The sequence below is a fragment of the Xiphophorus maculatus genome, chromosome 16 (assembly GCF_002775205.1).
Source record: "Xiphophorus maculatus strain JP 163 A chromosome 16, X_maculatus-5.0-male, whole genome shotgun sequence".
In the NCBI taxonomy this organism is placed as follows: Eukaryota; Metazoa; Chordata; class Actinopteri; order Cyprinodontiformes; family Poeciliidae; genus Xiphophorus; species Xiphophorus maculatus.
In genome coordinates, this window is record NC_036458.1 from 9,751,264 (window position 1) to 9,771,792 (window position 20,529).

A 20,529-nucleotide genomic window follows, 5' to 3' on the forward strand; every position below is an offset into this window, starting at 1 on the left:
TCTAAGTACTGTACAAAAACCAGGTGAAAATCATAACAAATGGATGCTATGATGCAAAGAATTCTCACTTATAATTCTCCTGGCTTTGACAAAATTACAAGTTTGACAGTTGCATCTTTTCTGGATAGTGTTTCTCTCTGAAGGTGTTTTAACAACCTAATGCAACGTGGTTAGAGTATTAAGAGCAAGATTTTTTACACGTGTGTAACAAGGTGCACAATGAGGCACATTAAAATCCATGTGTTCAGCTAAGAAATTGAGATTAATAAAACTCAAATAAGGTTATATAGTTTCTCGCTTTTGGTAAGTACAATCAAATGCCTGTTTATTGCTAGGAATTACAATTATATCTTGTGATCTCAATTTGAAATGGCGAATTTTATGCCACTTACTGTCTAATTCAAATAGTCAAAAGCTCATAAAAGATTTGCTTACTACCCTCTTTGGATATATCATTATGATTTGCCCTCAGGTGTAATGTTAGTCACTTTTTTAATGCAAAAAAGAAAAACCTACAGGTATGTTGAAGCATTTCGTTCCGTTGCTTGTATTCATGTTAATAACTGAGTCAGCATTTCTTCTCAAATTTCTCTTCCAGGACTCCCTGACCACTAATGGAAATAGCTGTGTGTGAAATTAGTACTAGATATCTGAGGCATGCGCACCCTGCAACAGTACACCGGGGACATTCTGACGCTTCTGACTACTTGAGACTCAGCACTGGCTGTGATATTAAAATAAAATGGAGACAAGTGCACATCATAAAGTGTGTGAACTGAAATCTGAGCCTAAATAAATCATGGCGTTTAATGGGCAAAATACTTTACAAACCATGCAGCGCACTCCTGCTATGTTGCATTATAAATACGGTGAAAATAAAAGACCTTGTAAATATTTATGATACAATTACATACCCAATGTTTACAATTTGGACATTTTTACAAAGTTATGCATATAAATTCTAGTGGTCCTTTTGTTTTTAAGCTTTTGTAAACTGGGACTTGTTTTTTAAGCTATGAATAAAAATCTAAATATGTAAAGATGCTTTTAAGTGTTAGTGTGAATGCTGTACACATTATTAATTTAATTGAATTTACTAATATTTATTTTTATATTAATAAAAGAAAAGAACTGATTATTTTTTTATTTTTGTACCAATAAAAAAACATTAAACCATTGCACATTAAGACTATAATAGGGACATCCCTGCCAAATGAAGAGGTAAGGAGTATTTTGCACTTTACCAAACTGAGCAAGCCCCTTGTGCTGAGCAGACACACTTGAGCATATATAAGCAGCCGCTTTAGATGCCTGAGCCAACTGGCAGGCATCTGACTCAGGTGAGAACAGTCAATTATGTATAATGTATATTTGCATATTTTTCCAGGTTTACAAAGTTTTAGTTAAATATATTGGAAAACACTGGAGCAATATTTATTAATGTAAATAACGTACAAGTTAGCCAGTATAAAACATTTTAATTTGGGTTGTTTTCCATATTTATAGCATCTTTGAGTTTACACAAGACATCTGTAGTTTCAGTCAGGATCCTGTGGTAAGGTAAGGTAATCCTTTCAAAAGAGGCATTCTTTAAAAAAAAATTTGTTCAAAACAAAATATTAAAAAGATTAAAAGAAACTAATTTAAGTACGTATGTAAACTTTTCAGGCTCCACCAAAGTGCCACCATGAGCACGGACGCAGAAATGGAGCAGTATGGCCCGGCGGCCATTTACCTCCGGAAGTCAGAAAAGGAGAGGATTGAAGCTCAGACTACTCCTTTTGATGCCAAATCTGCCTATTTTGTGGTGGATGAAGCTGACCTGTATGTCAAGTGTAAACTCATCAAGAAGGACGGTAGCAAAGTCACCGTCGAGACTGACGGAGGAAAGGTGAGGAGTTTTGTTTCACTAGAGATTATTTTTGTTTAACATTTGTTGTCACCGTCTTATAAGATTCAAGCAAAACAACACTATTTTTATTGTAGACATTAACAGTCAAAGAGGACGATATCCATCCCAGGAATCCTCCAAAGTTTGACAAAATTGAGGACATGGCCATGATGACCCACCTCAACGAGCCTTGTGTGTTGTATAACCTCAAAGATCGTTTTGCATCCTGGATGATCTACGTGAGTTTGTTTTCGTACCAAAAGTAATGATAACATTGAAATATCTCTCTGCAAAAATTGTTTGTGTCTTCCACTACAACAGACCTACTCCGGGTTGTTCTGTGTGGTCGTGAATCCCTACAAGTGGCTGCCTGTGTATGATGCTGTTGTTGTAGCAGGATACAGAGGCAAGAAGAGGATTGAGGCTCCACCTCACATCTTCTCCATTTCTGACAATGCCTATCAGTTCATGCTCACAGGTAAATCAAAGACTAAAGTGTTTTCCCAAAAGAAATGGAAAGAAAGAACATATCCAATTTGACATGAACTTAATGCAGCTACTAATGTATTATGGTGTACATTGCAGATCGTGAGAACCAGTCTGTCCTGATTACGTGAGTATTGCACAAACTCAATTGGTCATTCTTTTACAAAATGTACAAAAATGAAGTTGATAAGTCAAAATGTGTCTCTTCTACCTCAGCGGAGAATCCGGTGCTGGCAAGACTGTCAACACCAAGCGTGTCATCCAGTACTTTGCAACAATTGCAGCATTGGGTAGCAAAAAGGACCAAGCGCAGCAATCCTCTGGAAAAATCCAGGTGATTATCCGTTTTAAGAAAAAACAGGTTTCCACAGTGTATACTTAAGTGCATACTGCAAAAATATTCACAACTGTCAATGTGCAGGGCTCCCTTGAGGACCAAATTGTTGCTGCTAACCCTCTGCTAGAGGCTTATGGTAATGCCAAGACTGTGAGGAATGACAACTCTTCCCGTTTTGTAAGTTAAGACAATGCTTAAATGTTCACTGATAGTTAATGCTTGATTTTAGAGTATAACACATAAGATTCATTTTGCTTAGGGTAAATTCATCAGGATCCACTTTGGTACAAGTGGAAAGCTGGCTTCAGCTGATATTGAAACATGTAAGTAAAACATATGATGTAATCAGTATTATCTATTATTAATTTATAATCTGTACCATGATTTCCTTATCAAAGTACTTACTTATATTCATGTAATTCTTAGATCTGCTGGAGAAGTCCCGTGTCACCTTCCAGCTGTCTGCTGAGAGGAGCTACCATATTTTCTATCAGCTTATGACAGCCCACAAGCCTGAGCTCATTGGTAAATGATCAAATACTTGAAATTTGAATGTAAAAAATTGCAACTTATAAGACAAAGAAGCTACAATGATTTGTTTCTATTGTTTCAGATGCTCTGCTGATCACCACCAACCCCTATGACTTCCCAATGATCAGCCAGGGTGAAATCACTGTCAAGAGTATTGATGATGTGGAGGAGTTCATCGCTACAGATGTAAAAGAATATTTAATTGATTTTAAAAAGAATTTTCTTAAAACATGTATTTAGTGTACTTAAAACTTCTTTCTCTACATAGACTGCTATTGACATATTGGGCTTCACTGCTGATGAGAAGTTTAACATCTACAAGCTCACTGGTGCTGTGATGCATCATGGCAACATGAAGTTCAAGCAGAAGCAGCGTGAGGAGCAGGCTGAACCAGATGGCACTGAGGGTAATTTATAAAATATCTCCAATCTTATTCTGTAGAGGCACAAAAATTGTATAAAATAGGTTAAAATGTGTTTTGTTTCTTTCCAAAAGTGGCTGATAAAATCGCCTACCTTCTGGGTCTGAACTCAGCTGATATGCTAAAGGCTCTGTGCTACCCAAGAGTCAAAGTCGGAAATGAGATGGTCACCAAAGGTCAGACCGTCCCACAGGTAATTTATACCGGTTGTGATGTTAAGCAGATGTTTATTTGTTTATTACATAAAACTGACAAATTATTCTTCTAGGTCAACAACGCCGTCAGCGCTCTGTGCAAGTCTGTCTATGAGAAAATGTTCTTGTGGATGGTCATCCGTATCAATGAGATGCTGGACACAAAACAGGCGAGAGCCTTCTTCATTGGAGTCTTGGACATTGCTGGCTTTGAGATCTTCGATGTGAGTAAAGAAAAACACCAAAAACTCATGTAAACCATTTTTGATTTCAAAGGAAAATAAACAACCCTCAATAATTACAGTTCAACAGCTTGGAGCAGCTCTGCATCAACTTCACCAATGAGAAACTGCAACAGTTTTTCAACCACACCATGTTTGTCCTGGAGCAAGAGGAGTACAAGAAGGAAGGCATTGATTGGGAGTTCATTGACTTCGGCATGGACTTGGCTGCTTGCATTGAGCTTATTGAGAAGGTAAGTTGCTGTATTACTCAGCTTAAACTAGTAATATAAATTTTTTTTATGTATATAATACTTCATTTTAAATTTGAGATGTAATTTAAATTGGTAATTATTCACAGCCATTGGGCATCTTCTCCATCCTTGAAGAGGAGTGCATGTTCCCCAAAGCCTCTGACACAACTTTCAAGAACAAGCTGATTGATCAGCATCTTGGCAAGAACAGGGCCTTTGAGAAACCCAAGCCCGGAAAGGGCAAAGCTGAGGCTCACTTCTCCCTGGTTCACTATGCTGGTACAGTGGACTACAACATCACTGGCTGGCTGGACAAGAATAAGGACCCACTGAACGAGTCAGTGGTTCAGCTGTACCAGAAGTCTGGAAACAAGTTGCTGTGCTTCCTGTATGCGGCTCATGCTTCAGCTGAGGGTAAGAACCAGCAAAATAAACAGATAACCCTAAATGTAATAGATTAATTTACCATGTGGGAAACACCCTGAATACACACACACTGTGAAATGTTCTAAAACTTTCAATCAGTGCCCAAGAAACAAAATGTTTGAAGACTCAATTTTTAAGAGTTTTTTTATGTCGTGGAATCTACATTCTACCACTAAGAAGTCTTTCAAACATATCTAGAATGAATATGTGATTAAATTGTACTGTTAAGGTAAAGGGAGCTTGACATCAGTAATGATTTACTACCATTGTTTTCAATGTCATAATTTCAGCTGACACTGGTAGCAAGAAGGGTGGCAAGAAGAAGGGTGGTTCTTTCCAGACTGTGTCTGCTGTTTTCAGGGTATGGAAATTTTTTCGAGAACTATCGAAAGGTAATGGTTTAAAATCATCTAAGGAATAATTTTACTATGCTGATCCACAGGAGAATTTGGGCAAGCTGATGACCAACCTGAGGAGCACTCATCCTCACTTTGTGCGTTGCCTGATTCCCAATGAGTCAAAGACCCCAGGCAAGAAGCTCAGTCATAGAAATTTGACATTAAGCGGACATTAAAAAAATGTACATGATATTGTTTGGAGACACTGTTGAATTATTTTTCACTAAATATATTACCAACCATCAGGTCTTATGGAGAACTTCTTGGTCATCCACCAGCTGAGGTGTAATGGTGTGCTGGAGGGCATCAGAATCTGCAGAAAGGGCTTCCCCAGCAGAATCCTCTATGGTGACTTCAAGCAGAGGTGGCTTTCTGAATGTAAAAAGAGGTTTTCAAATATTTTCAGATGTGAAGATAGAAAAAAGCAACATCAAAATTTTCTCTCATAGATACAAAGTATTGAATGCCAGTGTTATCCCAGAGGGGCAGTTTATTGACAACAAGAAGGCTTCAGAGAAGCTGCTGGGCTCCATTGATGTGGACCACACTCAGTACAAGTTTGGACACACTAAGGTATGTTGGAACAAGACAGTCAAAGCCATAGCTGGAAACAATTCTTTTTTTTCCTTTGTGTTCTGACTTGCAAAGGTATTGCTATTACAGGTGTTCTTCAAAGCTGGTCTTCTGGGTACTCTTGAGGAGATGAGAGATGAGAAACTGGCTTCATTGGTTACCATGACTCAGGCTCTCTGCAGAGGATATGTCATGAGGAAGGAGTTTGTGAAGATGATGGAGAGGAGGTATAATAGAATACAAACACTGAAAATATTAATAAATTCCTCCATTTTCCACTGCAAAACAAAACAGTTCACATAACCTGTTGCTCAGAAAGCCCACACTTTTGCATCAGGGTACTTATTGCAACATGTTTGTATTGGAACATGTATATTTTGTGTTAACAAAATAACTCTGTTTTCAGAGATGCCATCTATACAGTTCAATACAATGTCCGTTCCTTCATGAATGTGAAGAACTGGCCGTGGATGAATCTGTATTTCAAGATCAAGCCCCTCCTGAAGAGTGCTGAGACTGAGAAGGAGCTGCAGAATATGAAGGAGAACTATGAAAAGATGCAGTCAGACCTGACTACTGCTTTGGCCAAGAAGAAGGAGCTGGAGGAGAAAATGGTCTCCTTGCTCCAGGAAAAGAATGATTTGCAGCTCCAAGTAGCTTCTGTAAGTAGGCAGATTTTTTTTATTCATGTGTGATAATTAAACCATATAGTTCCCATGTTAAACTGTGTGCTTAACATAAGAGTGGGGTTATGTTTTGAGACTGAGGCTATGAACACTAGATTTGTAACAACAAATAATAGATTCTGATATTATTAAAGAACTATTTATATAAAAGGATAACATTAACATTAGTTTTCTCATCCTCAATCATAGGAAGTTGAGAATCTCTCAGATGCTGAGGAAAGGTGTGAAGGGCTGATTAAGAGCAAGATCCAGCTTGAGGCCAAACTCAAGGAGACAACCGAGAGACTGGAGGATGAAGAGGAAATCAATGCTGAGCTGACTGCCAAGAAGAGGAAGCTGGAGGATGAATGCTCTGAGCTGAAGAAAGACATTGATGACTTAGAGCTCACCTTGGCTAAAGTGGAGAAGGAGAAACATGCCACTGAAAACAAGGTTCACATCACTGAGACATAAATCCACAGAATTTGTAAAATCTACAAGCCTATACTTCAATTAAATTGTGGTATTTCAACACCTTTAGGTGAAAAACCTGACAGAGGAGATGGCAACTCAGGATGAGGCCATTGCCAAGCTCACCAAGGAAAAGAAAGCCCTCCAAGAGGCCCATCAGCAAACACTGGATGATCTCCAGGCAGAGGAAGACAAAGTCAACACTCTGACCAAGGCCAAGACAAAGCTGGAACAGCAAGTGGATGATGTAAGACAACGGTTTATTCGTCTTCCTCATTAGGCATTAACCGAATGATGCAGTCTTTGTATTGATTGCTGTGGTTGACTGTACCGACTATACAACAGCTTGAGGGCTCATTGGAGCAAGAGAAGAAACTCCGTATGGACCTTGAGAGAGCCAAGAGAAAGCTTGAAGGAGATCTGAAATTGGCTCAGGAGTCCATCATGGATCTGGAAAATGACAAGCAGCAATCTGATGAGAAAATCAAGAAGTAATTTCAAATTTTTTGCTTTTTGGCTACTGTACCTCAAAGTGTCCAAAAATTATATCTTTTTTTTTTTCTTGAAATCCAGGAAGGACTTTGAAATCAGCCAGCTTCTCAGCAAGATTGAGGATGAACAGTCCCTTGGAGCTCAGCTTCAGAAGAAGATCAAGGAACTCCAGGTACAACACATTAACCTTAATAACATTTGGCAGATTTTCTTATTTTCCATATTGATCTTGAGTGATTACTTCAATGCATTTGATTTCTAGGCTCGCATTGAGGAGCTGGAAGAGGAGATTGAGGCTGAGAGGGCTGCTAGGGCTAAGGTAGAGAAGCAGAGAGCTGACCTCTCCAGGGAGCTTGAGGAGATCAGCGAGAGGCTTGAGGAAGCTGGTGGAGCCACAGCTGCTCAGATTGAGATGAACAAGAAACGTGAGGCTGAGTTCCAGAAGCTGCGTCGTGACCTTGAAGAGTCCACCCTGCAGCATGAAGCTACGGCTGCAGCTCTCCGCAAGAAGCAGGCCGACAGCGTTGCTGAGCTGGGAGAGCAGATTGACAATCTGCAGCGCGTCAAGCAGAAGTTGGAGAAGGAGAAGAGTGAGTTCAAGATGGAGATTGATGACCTGTCCAGCAACATGGAGGCTGTTGCCAAAGCAAAGGTGAGTGGGTACTTCATGTTTTGCAATGCTCATACATACAATTTGTAGTTCATAAGTACCTTTTACATATATTAATGATGGTTTCAGGGCAACTTGGAGAAAATGTGCAGAACTCTTGAGGACCAACTTAGTGAAATCAAATCTAAAAATGATGAGAATGTCCGCCAGCTGAATGACATTAATGCACAGAAAGCAAGACTCCAGACAGAGAATGGTAATTCACCTGACCTTAAACCACTGTTTTACATTGATTCAAAATTTTCAGAAATAATGTATTTATGACTTTTACAGGTGAGTTTGCTCGCCAGCTTGAGGAAAAAGAAGCTCTTGTTTCTCAGCTGACAAGAGGCAAGCAGGCTTTCACTCAACAGATTGAGGAGCTCAAGAGACACATTGAGGAGGAAGTGAAGGTATGAAAATCTGTTTATATTTCCTTTTGTCATGAATTATGAGGTCAGAACTAGACAAATCATTCTACTATCAAATTTGTGCTTTCCAGGCCAAGAATGCCCTGGCCCATGCTGTTCAATCAGCCCGCCATGACTGTGATCTGCTCAGAGAGCAGTTTGAGGAGGAGCAGGAGGCCAAGGCTGAGCTGCAGAGAGGCATGTCTAAGGCCAACAGTGAGGTGGCTCAATGGAGGTCCAAATATGAGACTGATGCCATCCAGCGAACTGAGGAGCTGGAGGAGGCCAAGTGAGTCATAATGAATGTCTCAATTTAATTATGTGTAATTTTTATTATGCATTTCTACCAATTGAAACATCTATGCACTATAGGAAAAAGCTTGCCCAGCGCTTGCAGGAGGCTGAGGAATCCATTGAGGCTGTGAACTCCAAGTGTGCCTCTTTGGAGAAGACCAAGCAGAGGCTCCAAGGTGAGGTGGAGGACCTCATGACAGATGTGGAGAGAGCAAATTCTCTGGCTGCCAACCTTGACAAGAAGCAGAGAAACTTTGACAAGGTACAGTAATTTTACAACAAATAAAAGGCTGATTAATTCAGGTAAAAACATATTCTTAATTAGTCCTCATATTTCCAGGTCCTGGCAGAATGGAAGCAGAAGTATGAAGAGAGCCAGGCTGAGCTGGAAGGAGCCCAAAAGGAGGCCCGCTCCCTGAGCACTGAGCTGTTCAAGATGAAGAACTCCTATGAAGAGGCTCTGGACCAATTGGAGACCATGAAGAGAGAGAACAAGAACCTGCAGCGTACGTAATACTTGATTACTCAAGGAGTTGAGCAACTCCAAAATTACTGAGACATCCTTTTTATGCTTCATCCTCCATTAACTTAATCAATTCTCTATTGATTAAGCTAATAGAGAATGATTAATTCTGAAATTTCTTCCAAGTTTATATTTGGCAGATTTACATTATAGCTTCATTTATGTATTTACTTTTCATTGCAGAGGAGATCTCAGATCTGACTGAACAGATCGGTGAGACTGGTAAGAGCATCCATGAGCTGGAGAAGGCTAAAAAGACTGTGGAGACTGAGAAATCTGAAATTCAGGCTGCACTGGAAGAAGCCGAGGTAACATTTTCCTCGTCAAATGAATAGCAATTTATAAAATACATCTACATATGCATACTCTCGTACCTTTATATTTCTGCCATATAACCTTGTTTTATGCTTGACCTTTCAAGGGCACCCTAGAGCATGAAGAGTCTAAGATTCTCCGCGTCCAGCTGGAGCTCAACCAGGTCAAGAGCGAGATTGACAGGAAGCTGGCAGAGAAGGATGAAGAAATGGAGCAGATCAAGAGAAATAGCCAGAGAGTGATTGACTCCATGCAGAGCACTCTGGATGCTGAGGTCAGGAGCAGGAATGATGCCCTGAGAGTCAAGAAGAAGATGGAGGGAGACCTGAACGAGATGGAGATCCAGCTGAGCCATGCCAACAGGCAGGCTGCCGAGGCCCAGAAACAATTGAGGAATGTCCAGGGACAACTCAAGGTGAGTTTGATATTAAACAAAAATTAAGACTCTTCGAATGAAACCTTTCTAACATCCAAATTTATATTGCTGTTAGGATGCCCAACTGCATCTTGATGATGCTGTCAGGGGACAGGAGGACATGAAGGAGCAGGTGGCCATGGTGGAGCGCAGGAACGGTCTGATGGTAGCAGAGATTGAGGAGCTGAGAGCCGCTCTGGAGCAGACAGAGAGATCACGTAAAGTGGCCGAGCAGGAGTTGGTTGATGCCAGTGAGCGTGTTGGACTGCTGCACTCTCAGGTTGGGATTTATTAGTTCACAAAATCTCAAGGCTCTCAAAAATAGAAAAAAACCTTCTTACCTAAACTTTCACATATTTGTTATTTTTCAGAACTCTAGCCTTCTGAACACCAAGAAGAAGCTGGAAACTGACCTGGTCCAGGTTCAGGGCGAGGTGGATGATGCCGTTCAGGAAGCCAGAAATGCTGAGGACAAGGCCAAAAAGGCTATCACTGATGTCAGTTCACTGTCTATATATATATATATATATATATATATATATATATATATATATATATATATATATATATATATATGTTATATATATAGGTTATATATATACAGTATATATATATAAGACTCTCAAGTCTTTTAGCCAAAACTTGAGACATAACATTATTGCAGGCTGCCATGATGGCTGAAGAGTTGAAGAAGGAGCAGGACACCAGTGCTCACCTGGAGAGGATGAAGAAGAACCTCGAGGTTACAGTCAAGGACCTGCAGCACCGCCTGGATGAGGCTGAGAACCTCGCCATGAAGGGTGGCAAGAAGCAGCTCCAGAAACTGGAGCAGAGGGTATGAACTGTAATAGCTTTTAAATATCTCAGTTTAAGAAATATAAATAAAATACTATATATGGGTCCCACAATGGCTACCATTCTGTACCTACAATCAAACTTTTGTAAAATGCAAATATTTTATTTCCACAAAATAGGTGCGTGAACTGGAAACTGAAGTTGAAGGAGAGCAGAAACGCGGAGCTGATGCTGTTAAAGGAGTCCGGAAATATGAGAGGAGAGTTAAGGAACTGACCTACCAGGTATGTAATTTTTTTTTTTTTTTTACTTCCAATTTATCAAATTACCAGTTTTTAAAACAGAAAAAAAAACATGAGTGACAATCTGCCATGACTGCAGACTGAGGAGGACAAGAAGAACATTACCAGACTTCAGGATCTGGTGGACAAGTTGCAGCTCAAAGTCAAGGCTTACAAGAGACAGGCCGAGGAGGCTGTAAGTAAAATACTTGAACAGCTAATCGTTTTATTATTGAGCCAAAAAACTAATCAATAATTCTTTGTGAAAACTGTTTATTTGTTGAAAATAGGTTGAAAATCATTTCATTTTATTTTTTAGGAGGAGCAGGCCAACAGCCACATGTCCAGACTTAGGAAGGTCCAGCATGAGATGGAGGAAGCTCAGGAGCGTGCTGACATCGCTGAGTCTCAGGTCAACAAGCTCAGAGCCAAGAGCCGTGATGTTGGAAAGGTACCTATTTGGACAATACTCTCAGTTAATTACACATTAGAACCATTTTAATAATTTACAATATGTCAATATAACGCAGTGAGTGGAATTTGGCTAACAGGACAATATAGTTCAATATGACTTTTCTCAGGACACCTGAAGTAGTATTTAGTGTTCACATTTTTATTATAAAGAATTATCCTACATATCAGCATGATCTACAGGCAATAAAATCATCTAAACCAACTGAAGCCTCTGCCATGCTAATGTTTTACTTTATGGTATTACTTATTGAGTCAGTGAATGCCTGGAAAAGTGAGACACTGTTCTGGAATGACAATTGGCTTATTATAATCCAGTAGTCATTGCAGGACTTCAGCTACTGCACTTCTAGCTGCTTGTTGGCTTAAGTGGTCTGAGAGTTAAGCAATGTGGAAGTCACTATAATTCAATGGGAATCCCAACTGTGCTCTAAATTTATGACCAGATCTTGTTGCCAACAGAGCCCATTCATACAGTGTTGAGTAGTTTATTTGAAAAGTAGCCTGGCCCACATCAAAGGTCATGTCAGCCACATACAAGTAATGGCCCAAGTGTTGTAAACTGATATGAATATTGTCAATTAAACATCATTCTTTTTTCTTTTCTCCTTTCAGTCTGATGCTGCTGAGTAAGAAAAAACATCTGAAGGACCACTCAACAGACTTCATAAAATATGAATGTTCTGTTGTAACATTTGCAAAATAAAGTATTTTATTCACCTTACTTTTGTTTCTTGGTGTTTTTTTTAAACAAACCTATACAAAATTTGGGCAGAATGAGGAACTTTTGTTCCATCTTTAGAGCTCTTCTTTTTAAAGAGTTGATTGCTCTTTTCTTTCAACATGAAACCACTCCTATGACTTAAGCATTTTGAAAAGTGCATTAAAAGGTGCATTGGCAAAATTTAAAATGGCTTGTGAATGTAGCAGGATAATTATCCCTGCTGTCAGTGAAGGCTTGTTTCAACTTCCAGAACATGTTCATGGCACTGCAAGAAGTACAGAAGTAGTCAGTTGCTGGACTCATTTAGATAAACACTTCTAACGAAGAAGTCATGGATCACTTTGCCAAGATATTTTAGGCATCGGCTTAAGCACTCTTAAAGACAACTGTCGAAGAGGGACCATCAAAGCATTTGGATTAAAGGCAATTTCTGCCTTAGCCAGTGTCATGTAACAGTGGTTGCCCTTTCTTCCAGAACACCATTCTGTGAACATTCAATATAACCCTAATTGAATTACTTTGCTAAGTTGTACATAACAGCAAAGGCCATGAGAAATGTTAGTAGTATATCTTTGGATAGTTCAATTTATGAAAGCAATACCATTTCTGACATCATAAAACTACATTAATTCCTATAACATGTACTACATATTGTAAAAAAAAAAAACTACAGATAAGATTATGTTAAAGTGAAATAGATTTTGTTTTAACATAGTAATTAGCTACAGGCTAGGAATTTGTCAGGTCTAAAAGAGGTTCTCAGTGTTCCTGTCAAAGTGAAATTTAACACTTTCTTCTCTGGCTCCTCTTCAGAAGACATGTTTCTCATATTTTATCGCAGTTTAACACCTTGGTGTACAAGCTCATTCTTAAAAATATCATGTGAAGAAGGTTACTCAGAACCATCTGTTTATTCCCATCTGCACTTTAAAAAACAGATGCTTGTTTCTTCACCTGCATTATGACATGCTAACCAAGAGAATGATTAAAATAATATTAATTTAACAGTCAAGGACATAAGACTTTAAAAAAAACTAACAACCTATTTTTAAAATTTTTGGCAAACATTTTATTAAATACCATATGGAACATATACTTTTTGATACAAGAAAGGATTTTTCTTTATTGTTATGGCAAATCCATTTCTATCATGGCCTAGCTATGTATTGAGATAGCATTGATGATATTTTCAGATATTTAGGTAAAAATACTATATTATAAAAGACAACTTTACTTCAGTCTATCCTAAATGCACATTAAAGTAAGCACAAAAGAGTGGTTTCTTTTTCTGAGTTATTTTTAATTGGTTTTTACTATCCTAACCTTGAATTCAGTCATCATTCATGATACTTTTACAACTGCAGCATCTTAAAAAATGTGTGTACTGGCCCAACTCTTATTTTGGGGGTCAGCCCAACCTAGAAGGCAACTGTTCTTCCTCTCCATTCCAAGATGATACATTATCCTTCCTCAACTGGTACGGAATGGTTTGCAGGCCTATTTTATTTCAGACAGCTGAAAGATTTACATCCACTGCAACTGTATAGCTGTGACATTTGAATAGTCCCCTAAGATCTCAACCTGGATAGTGGTATATTAAATTAGCTATTTATCCTCACTGAAGAGGATTAAGCCAGACAGACTTATGACATTTTTATTATAAAGAATTATCCTACATATTAGGTACCTGACATTTAGGTGACAGTGTGTTAATGAAACACCCTAAATCCATTCATCCGTTTTCCAAATCTGTTTTGTCCTGTCACAATCACAGGGCAGGTGCGCCCATAGCAACCGTCTCGGGTGACAGGTCAAAATAGTATCACAGAAGACACAAATCAATCAATACACACTTTCACATTTAAGGTTAATGGAGTCTCTACTTAACCTAATGTGGATGCTTTTGGATAGAGTGGAAAAGAGAGTATGCAAAGAAAACCAATGCTGGAAAACTCCATTCAGAAAACCATGGAGGCCTAAAACAATGGATGATTTGTCAGAGATAACAGGAAAGAACATAAATTGTATCCCTGTACCCCTGAACATAAATTGACTCCCTGGAATATTGCCAACTAGCATGCCATTGAACACAGTGTTGCTCACCTTTTTCAACTGGACAGGGGGGAAGAGTTATGCTGGTATGGGATTTTAGGTCTGCTGCTGACTGACTCATCTGTTAAGTTGGTAAAAGTTACAGGGACAAGTTAAGTATATGAATATATTGGTAAATATTTTTTTTCCACTGATTAAATGGTGGTGAAATATAGGCTAACAGGTAACTAAGCTTTTAGCTTGGCTAGCTAAAAGCTTAGTTACCTTTTAGCTAACTAAGCTAAAAAGTTGATAATCACTCACTACAGTCTACCAACCTGTCTTGGAGAAAATGTGGGTTACAAATTGGCCCCCTTTCTATTCAGTCTTCTCTTTTTTCTCTTTACTTTTTCAAAAACCTGACTTTTCTTGGTCACAATCGTCGACCGCTGCTGAATACCGTTAGCGACAAGAGCGCTAAGCAGGAACAAACCATATCATCCAGATACATCGGGGTGTTCAGTAAATATGGATGTTTGTGTCTTGGTCTGAGAGTGATATAATTCAATTTTTACTGCCAAAAATAGTTTGTTTTATTGTAAGAATTATCCGACTTGTAATAACAAACATGTAAAAAAAAAAATCTCATATCTATAAACGTATTTCCTTTTTTCGGGCCCCCCTTTCGATCAGGTGCCCTTGAAATTTTCTGAATATTTCCCCAGGCTAGTGCTTTAACGGGTGAACACTAAATGTAGTTACTAATCACTTTGGGAACTTCTGAACTTGATAAAGCGCTATATAAGTACATCTCAATACATTCAAAATTTGGTCCATCAAAATTATAATCCAAGAAAAACTCGCTAAAATATTCTCATTATTTTCACTGAAATATAATCACAAATCACTTCTTTTGCACTACTGGCTGCGACAAATTTTCCATTTATTTCGGACGACCAAAATATACCAAGCTTATTTTTCACAAGTTTTAATTTATTTTATTTGATTTAGTTATTTAACTTTCAACAAATGGTTCAACATGTCACAACCGTTTTATACAGAAAAGAAAAATTTACTTGTTTGCAGGGAAAACATGGCAGAAAACCAATTATTTCTACACTACACCCCAAAAGACAAGCTAAAACAAACATATACATATATACTTTATATAAGTCTTTAATTACAAATATCTCATAAAATCAGTATTTAAAAAAAAAAAAGAAAAAGGCTTTAATGGCTCTAGTGGCCTTTATTTGATAGTGAATTGACAGGAAAGTAGGTAATGAGAGAAGGGGGACGATGTGGCAAAGGTCACCAGGCCGGGAATCGGACCTGAAACAGCCATGCCGAGAACTAAGCCCCCCATATGTGGGTTGTGCTTAACCCCTGCGCCATCACAGCACCCCTAAAATCAATAATTTAACAGAGGCTTATAAATTATTTGACTATTTAAAGACAAAGCAAACAAAAACTACATTCTAGTGGGTGCTGTGGTTGCGCAGGGGCAAAGCATGACCCACGTATGTAGGCTTTAATTCTTGTGACGGTAGTCGCAAGTTGGATTCCCAGACTGGCGACATTTGCCGAATGTCTTCCCTCTCTCTCTTTACCCTCTTTCCTGCCGAACTACTTTCACTAAATTCCACTAGAGCCAACAAAACCTTGAAAAAAAACCCTAAATTCTAAGTCTAACTTTTTTCTTACATTTTATATTTAACTATTATTTTTATGTACAGATAATATACAATCAGACTTATTTATTATCTTTCTTTCCAACTCCCTTTCCTTGCTCTACTCTGTCTCTTCCTTTTTTATGAACCCCTTGACATTTCGCTCTTCCTAAATCTGTCTCTTTGTGCATCTGTGCAGGGTTTATATTCTTTTTCATAAAGAAGCATTCTTTATTTGGACTGACAGAAGAGGTCAAAAGTTTCTCTTTCTGATTTGGGCCTATAGTTATAGGATGCTCTTGCTCCCGGTAGGGAGATGATGGCCGTGAATGCGCTTTCCTTGGATTTGCCATTCTTGGAGAGTTATACCTAGATTTAGCATCTTTTTTGGGGACTAGGTTTAAGTCCAAAGATAGTGGTCTGCCAAATACTGGACTAAGAGGAATCACAACATTGTCTCCTGGAGCACCAAGAGTAAGAAAGACTTCTGGTACTAGATAGTCATTCTTTATTCCCTGAAACAGACAAGAAGACAAAGAAGCGCTTCAGGATTTTTTTCAAACAATTTGTGCAAACTCAAAACACTCATGATCTGTGGTAGCACTTACTGGCTGTGGTGTTACACTCAGTGATACTTTCAATGTCATCTATTGGAGAAAGCAAAAACATCAACACAAAAACAATTAGCTGAAATTCATTCTGCCATAAATTCATTTGCTGCATCCCTTCAAGGATGCCACATGTAAATGTACTTTATTGAAAATATTCAGAGCTGTGTTCCTGTAGATGGGAGTATATCAGCAATTCCATAGGGATTTTGACCAATTTATATGACTTTGATAAATGTCTACCACTCTATACTTCTAGAGAAATTATAATAAAGTTGTATCTCCAGTTTTGTTTCTACCTGTGCTTGAGAGTTTTGATCCATCCTGAATTCAGTCTCAGGGGTAAATGAAGCAGACTTAGGTAAGGCCAAGATAGAGCTTGAATCTGCATCAAAAATTTGGGGCTGAGAGGAACTTCTGCAAAAGGACTTCCTCGATGTAGCAGGTGTTCCTTCATTCACAATAATATATGGTGGCGATGCCTAGGAAAGGAATAAATTCCATAAATGCCTAGTCATATACTGTACCATTAGAACATTAGTTTATAGACACTGCTAAATACAAACAGTTTTAAAAATAATAGGTCAATATGCTTCTTTACATAAAAAAATTGATGGAATACATCATTTTTATATCCAAAGAAATCTGTAAATTCTAAATGTATAGCTATAAAAGCCGAGCTATTAAATTTTGTGAAATTTGTGGGATTTCTTACATTTTTCTTTGCTTCAAATATTCGACTTGTTCCTGGAGAATGTTGATCTTGTAGCCTGACTGCCTGACTGGAGTTCTTACTGTTGACGAATGCGATAGGTTTGGACCCTATTGAGAATATTTAAGTTATTTCTGACATCTCAAAGATAGAATTAAATTTGAAATATTTTGTCCTGTGTGTTTTTCTTACCCATGAGCCCATTATTCAAAGGGCCGCCATTGTGCACTGGAGTGGCGGCTGTACTTCGGCAAGGTTGTAAATAGCATCGTTGGTCTTCCATTCGAGCACTTTGAGAATGTCTTATCATATCAAAAAAATGCTCCTGTTCAGCTGCAGATAAATCCTACATTAGGAAAAGATAAGAAATAGGATAGGCATCTTATCTGACCTCTGATCTGTTGATATCAACAGATCAGAGATCTGTTCTGTTTTTGTCATTGCTTCAGAACAAAATACGGATTTATTGGTAAAACTATAAGCAGCATATTTTACAAAAGGTTCTCTCACCTGCCAATGTTGAGGAGCATTAAAGATAGCTGAACTCTTGGGAGGTTTGTCAGATGCATCATGTATGAGATGTTTGTACTCAGTAGAAGGGGTGTTCAAATTTTTTAGGATTTGGGGTGCAGAGCATCTTTGTTCATCCATCCTTGAGCCCTATGACAGAAAAATATATAAAAAATAAATGTTAAATTTAGACTATACTACACATTACTTGCCAGTCAAAAGGCAAATATGTGTGAAACACATAACTTCAATTGATCAAACATGTGGCGCCAACCTGGACTCTTGAAACTAAATAGCATAAATATCTTTCATCCATTTCAGCAGGAGTTACTGCTGATATGGTGTCTCTGTTCTGTATTCCTGGTAATGATGGAAGAAACATACGCTGGTCATCAAGTCGTTTGCCCTGGGAGTTTGCGACCAAATTGAAGAGTTTTTCATCATCTAGTAAAGAAAAAGTTAAACCCAGATTTTAACATCAAATATGTACTCAATTACATCAACATATCTGATCAAAAGTGGCTATTAAGTCAAAGAAGAATTCTGGCTCTAACCTTGTGGCACTGTGCTTAGAGTGAGTTTGGAACTGGGCAAAACGTGAGGATTAACATTTAACGCACTTTGCTGTTTCTCTTTATTCTTTGGATTTACATCTGAGTTTGTGCTGAAGGAGGCTGAGCGCGCTGGACCCAAAGCAGGTGATAATTGTAAATTATTTTCATAAATATGGACTTGTGGGCCTTGAAACTGAGGCAGGCAACACCTTTGGTCATCCATCCTGGAATCCTAAAGTTAGAGCAGAAATTTATTTTTTTTTAAATTTGACAGAATTTTAGGTTTCATAGCCACAATAAAAACCGATTTTCCTTTAGAAAATAAACAAACACACTATTAAACCTAACATGTGGTGGTGTTTTTCTTTAATAACAATAGTGAAAATATTATTTTCACAAAAAGCGAAAAGTAACTAACCTGGACTTTTGAGACCATCTGAAACAAGCAACTTGAGTCCCCTTTATTGTCGCCATTTTCATTCTGTGATACTGGTAATGGTGAAAGTGATACTCGCTGGTCATCCAGCCTTCCACTTTGAGCTCGTGTCAAAAGGTTTAAAAAAAAATCCCGATCTGATGATAAAATTAAACATATATAACAGTTTTTCCTCTAAACACTGTCTTATAAAAAAAAACCTGTAGTAATATTGAAAGACTGTGCTCGTTTTCCGTATTGGTTTATGTATTTGAGGAAGGACTGAAAGTTTGGGTAGACAGGGAGTACCTGCGCTAGGACTCAAAATGCAGCGCTGGTCCTCTATACGTCCACGCTGGCCCTGAATGATCATACTGAGAAACCTTTGCTGTTCTTCAGGTGATTCTTCCTTTTTTATTTATGTGAAAAGATTGGGGAAAAGGGTCAATATGAACATTTAATTATACAACATCAACAAAGAATAGTGGAAATGTCATATATTTACACTAATCATTTATTAGAACAGACCCTTAAAGAATTGGAGCGTTGACGCTGAGAAGGAACTTGTAACTGATTTACAGGTGGCACTAGATGCTTTCTGTCGATATCTGGAGTACTCTGTGTCACAGAGATCAGAGGGTTTGCACCAAGGTCATTTTTACTATCTGATGCCTAGAAAAACAAGAAATTTTTGAAAAGAGTAAGTCAGTAGTAGCCAGTAATTCAACTCAAAACCAAGCAGGTGCACGCATTCAACTCTATATTTTCTAGTCTATGTCCTGGTAGTTAAACGAACGATGAGAGCTGTAAATAAAATGTACTTTGTTTACTGTCTAATGTATGGAAGAGTATAAAAATGGTTCATTCTTTGGGGAAAGCCAGGAGAAAAGATATTAGTCAATTCAAAAACTAACAAGGATTTAAAAGTTTATTATTCTCCCAGTTATTAGTCAGTCCAGCTCCAAAAAGAAACTCGAAGACAATCATTAAATGTCAACGTAAGCAAAATAAAAAAGGTTTGAACTGAAAACTTAAGTTATGGTTTTACAGAGTACTCTGTGTAGAAGTTATACAGTACCTTAAGCAAGAATTTTGCCGAAAGAGTCAAATAAAAAACCACTGCTAACACACAAGTAAATTATACTTGTATTGCCACAGATGTCTTACCTCAGTATCAGTAGCTTCTGATTTTAACTTAATTCCAGCAGATGTCATCTTGTAAAAATTAAAAGGCAAAAAAAATGTGATTGGAATGAACTACATGTATAAAATAAACTGCTATTCAAAAAAAAGATTCCAACCGATGCTCCTCCAAATGCTTGCTGAACATGACACGGTAAAGTGGTTCTGAGTCCTGAGTATTAACCCGTCATTATTAAGAGCCAAGCTAGCCCTCCCTTCTTAATATCACCATTTATAATCCTGGATAAAAACATAATCCTGACCATAGAGAAGGATGATCTCTTTTCATGAGAGATGTACACATTCTTCATTTTGACCCACCATTTTACTTAAACTTGATGTTTCCTCCATTTGAAGCAATTAAAATCACTATTATGATACTGGCCTGTTAGACCAGTAAAACTGACATGTGAAGTATACCTTTTGTCCTTCTGTACATTTTTGCAGGCTTTAGGTCCCAAATTGGAAGCAGATGTTAATATTAGAAGAGAACATGAGGGAGACTATGTTACAAAAACAAAGTATTAAACAGGCTATTAAATACATAAATTATATTACTTTTACTCACATGGTCAAAAACTGAAAATATTACTCAAAGGATTTTGGCTA

General features: G+C 38.0%; 2 protein-coding genes across 2 annotated transcripts; one reads left to right on the forward strand and one right to left on the reverse strand.

Annotated features, from left to right (window-relative positions):
- The first annotated feature begins 1,672 nt into the window (after positions 1-1,672).
- LOC102226824 (myosin heavy chain, fast skeletal muscle-like) lies at positions 1,673-12,169 on the forward strand. The gene is made up of 39 exons (XM_023348784.1): positions 1,673-1,891; positions 1,987-2,130; positions 2,213-2,369; positions 2,477-2,504; positions 2,594-2,711; positions 2,799-2,891; positions 2,974-3,037; positions 3,141-3,239; positions 3,328-3,431; positions 3,514-3,652; positions 3,742-3,860; positions 3,936-4,085; positions 4,166-4,336; positions 4,444-4,750; positions 5,053-5,123; positions 5,205-5,292; positions 5,407-5,524; positions 5,610-5,733; positions 5,824-5,960; positions 6,140-6,395; positions 6,609-6,851; positions 6,940-7,116; positions 7,215-7,360; positions 7,443-7,533; positions 7,624-8,013; positions 8,101-8,227; positions 8,305-8,423; positions 8,513-8,709; positions 8,793-8,976; positions 9,055-9,220; positions 9,421-9,545; positions 9,659-9,967; positions 10,044-10,247; positions 10,339-10,464; positions 10,632-10,802; positions 10,942-11,046; positions 11,144-11,239; positions 11,363-11,494; positions 12,130-12,169. Exons 1-39 carry the CDS (start codon positions 1,688-1,690, stop codon positions 12,145-12,147), a joined length of 5,817 nt encoding a protein of 1,938 aa, XP_023204552.1. The 5' UTR covers positions 1,673-1,687; the 3' UTR covers positions 12,148-12,169.
- Positions 12,170-15,526: 3,357 nt separating this feature from the next.
- LOC111611624 lies at positions 15,527-20,500 on the reverse strand. The gene is made up of 12 exons (XM_023348803.1): positions 19,906-20,500; positions 19,267-19,410; positions 19,048-19,147; positions 18,742-18,896; positions 18,324-18,555; positions 18,044-18,213; positions 17,770-17,919; positions 17,452-17,605; positions 17,263-17,369; positions 16,847-17,029; positions 16,548-16,586; positions 15,527-16,454 (listed from the first exon to the last, which is right to left on the reverse strand). The coding sequence occupies exons 1-12, from the start codon at positions 19,951-19,953 to the stop codon at positions 16,023-16,025; spliced, it is 1,914 nt and encodes a 637-aa protein (XP_023204571.1). The 5' UTR covers positions 19,954-20,500; the 3' UTR covers positions 15,527-16,022.
- Between the last annotated feature and the right edge of the window lie 29 nt (positions 20,501-20,529).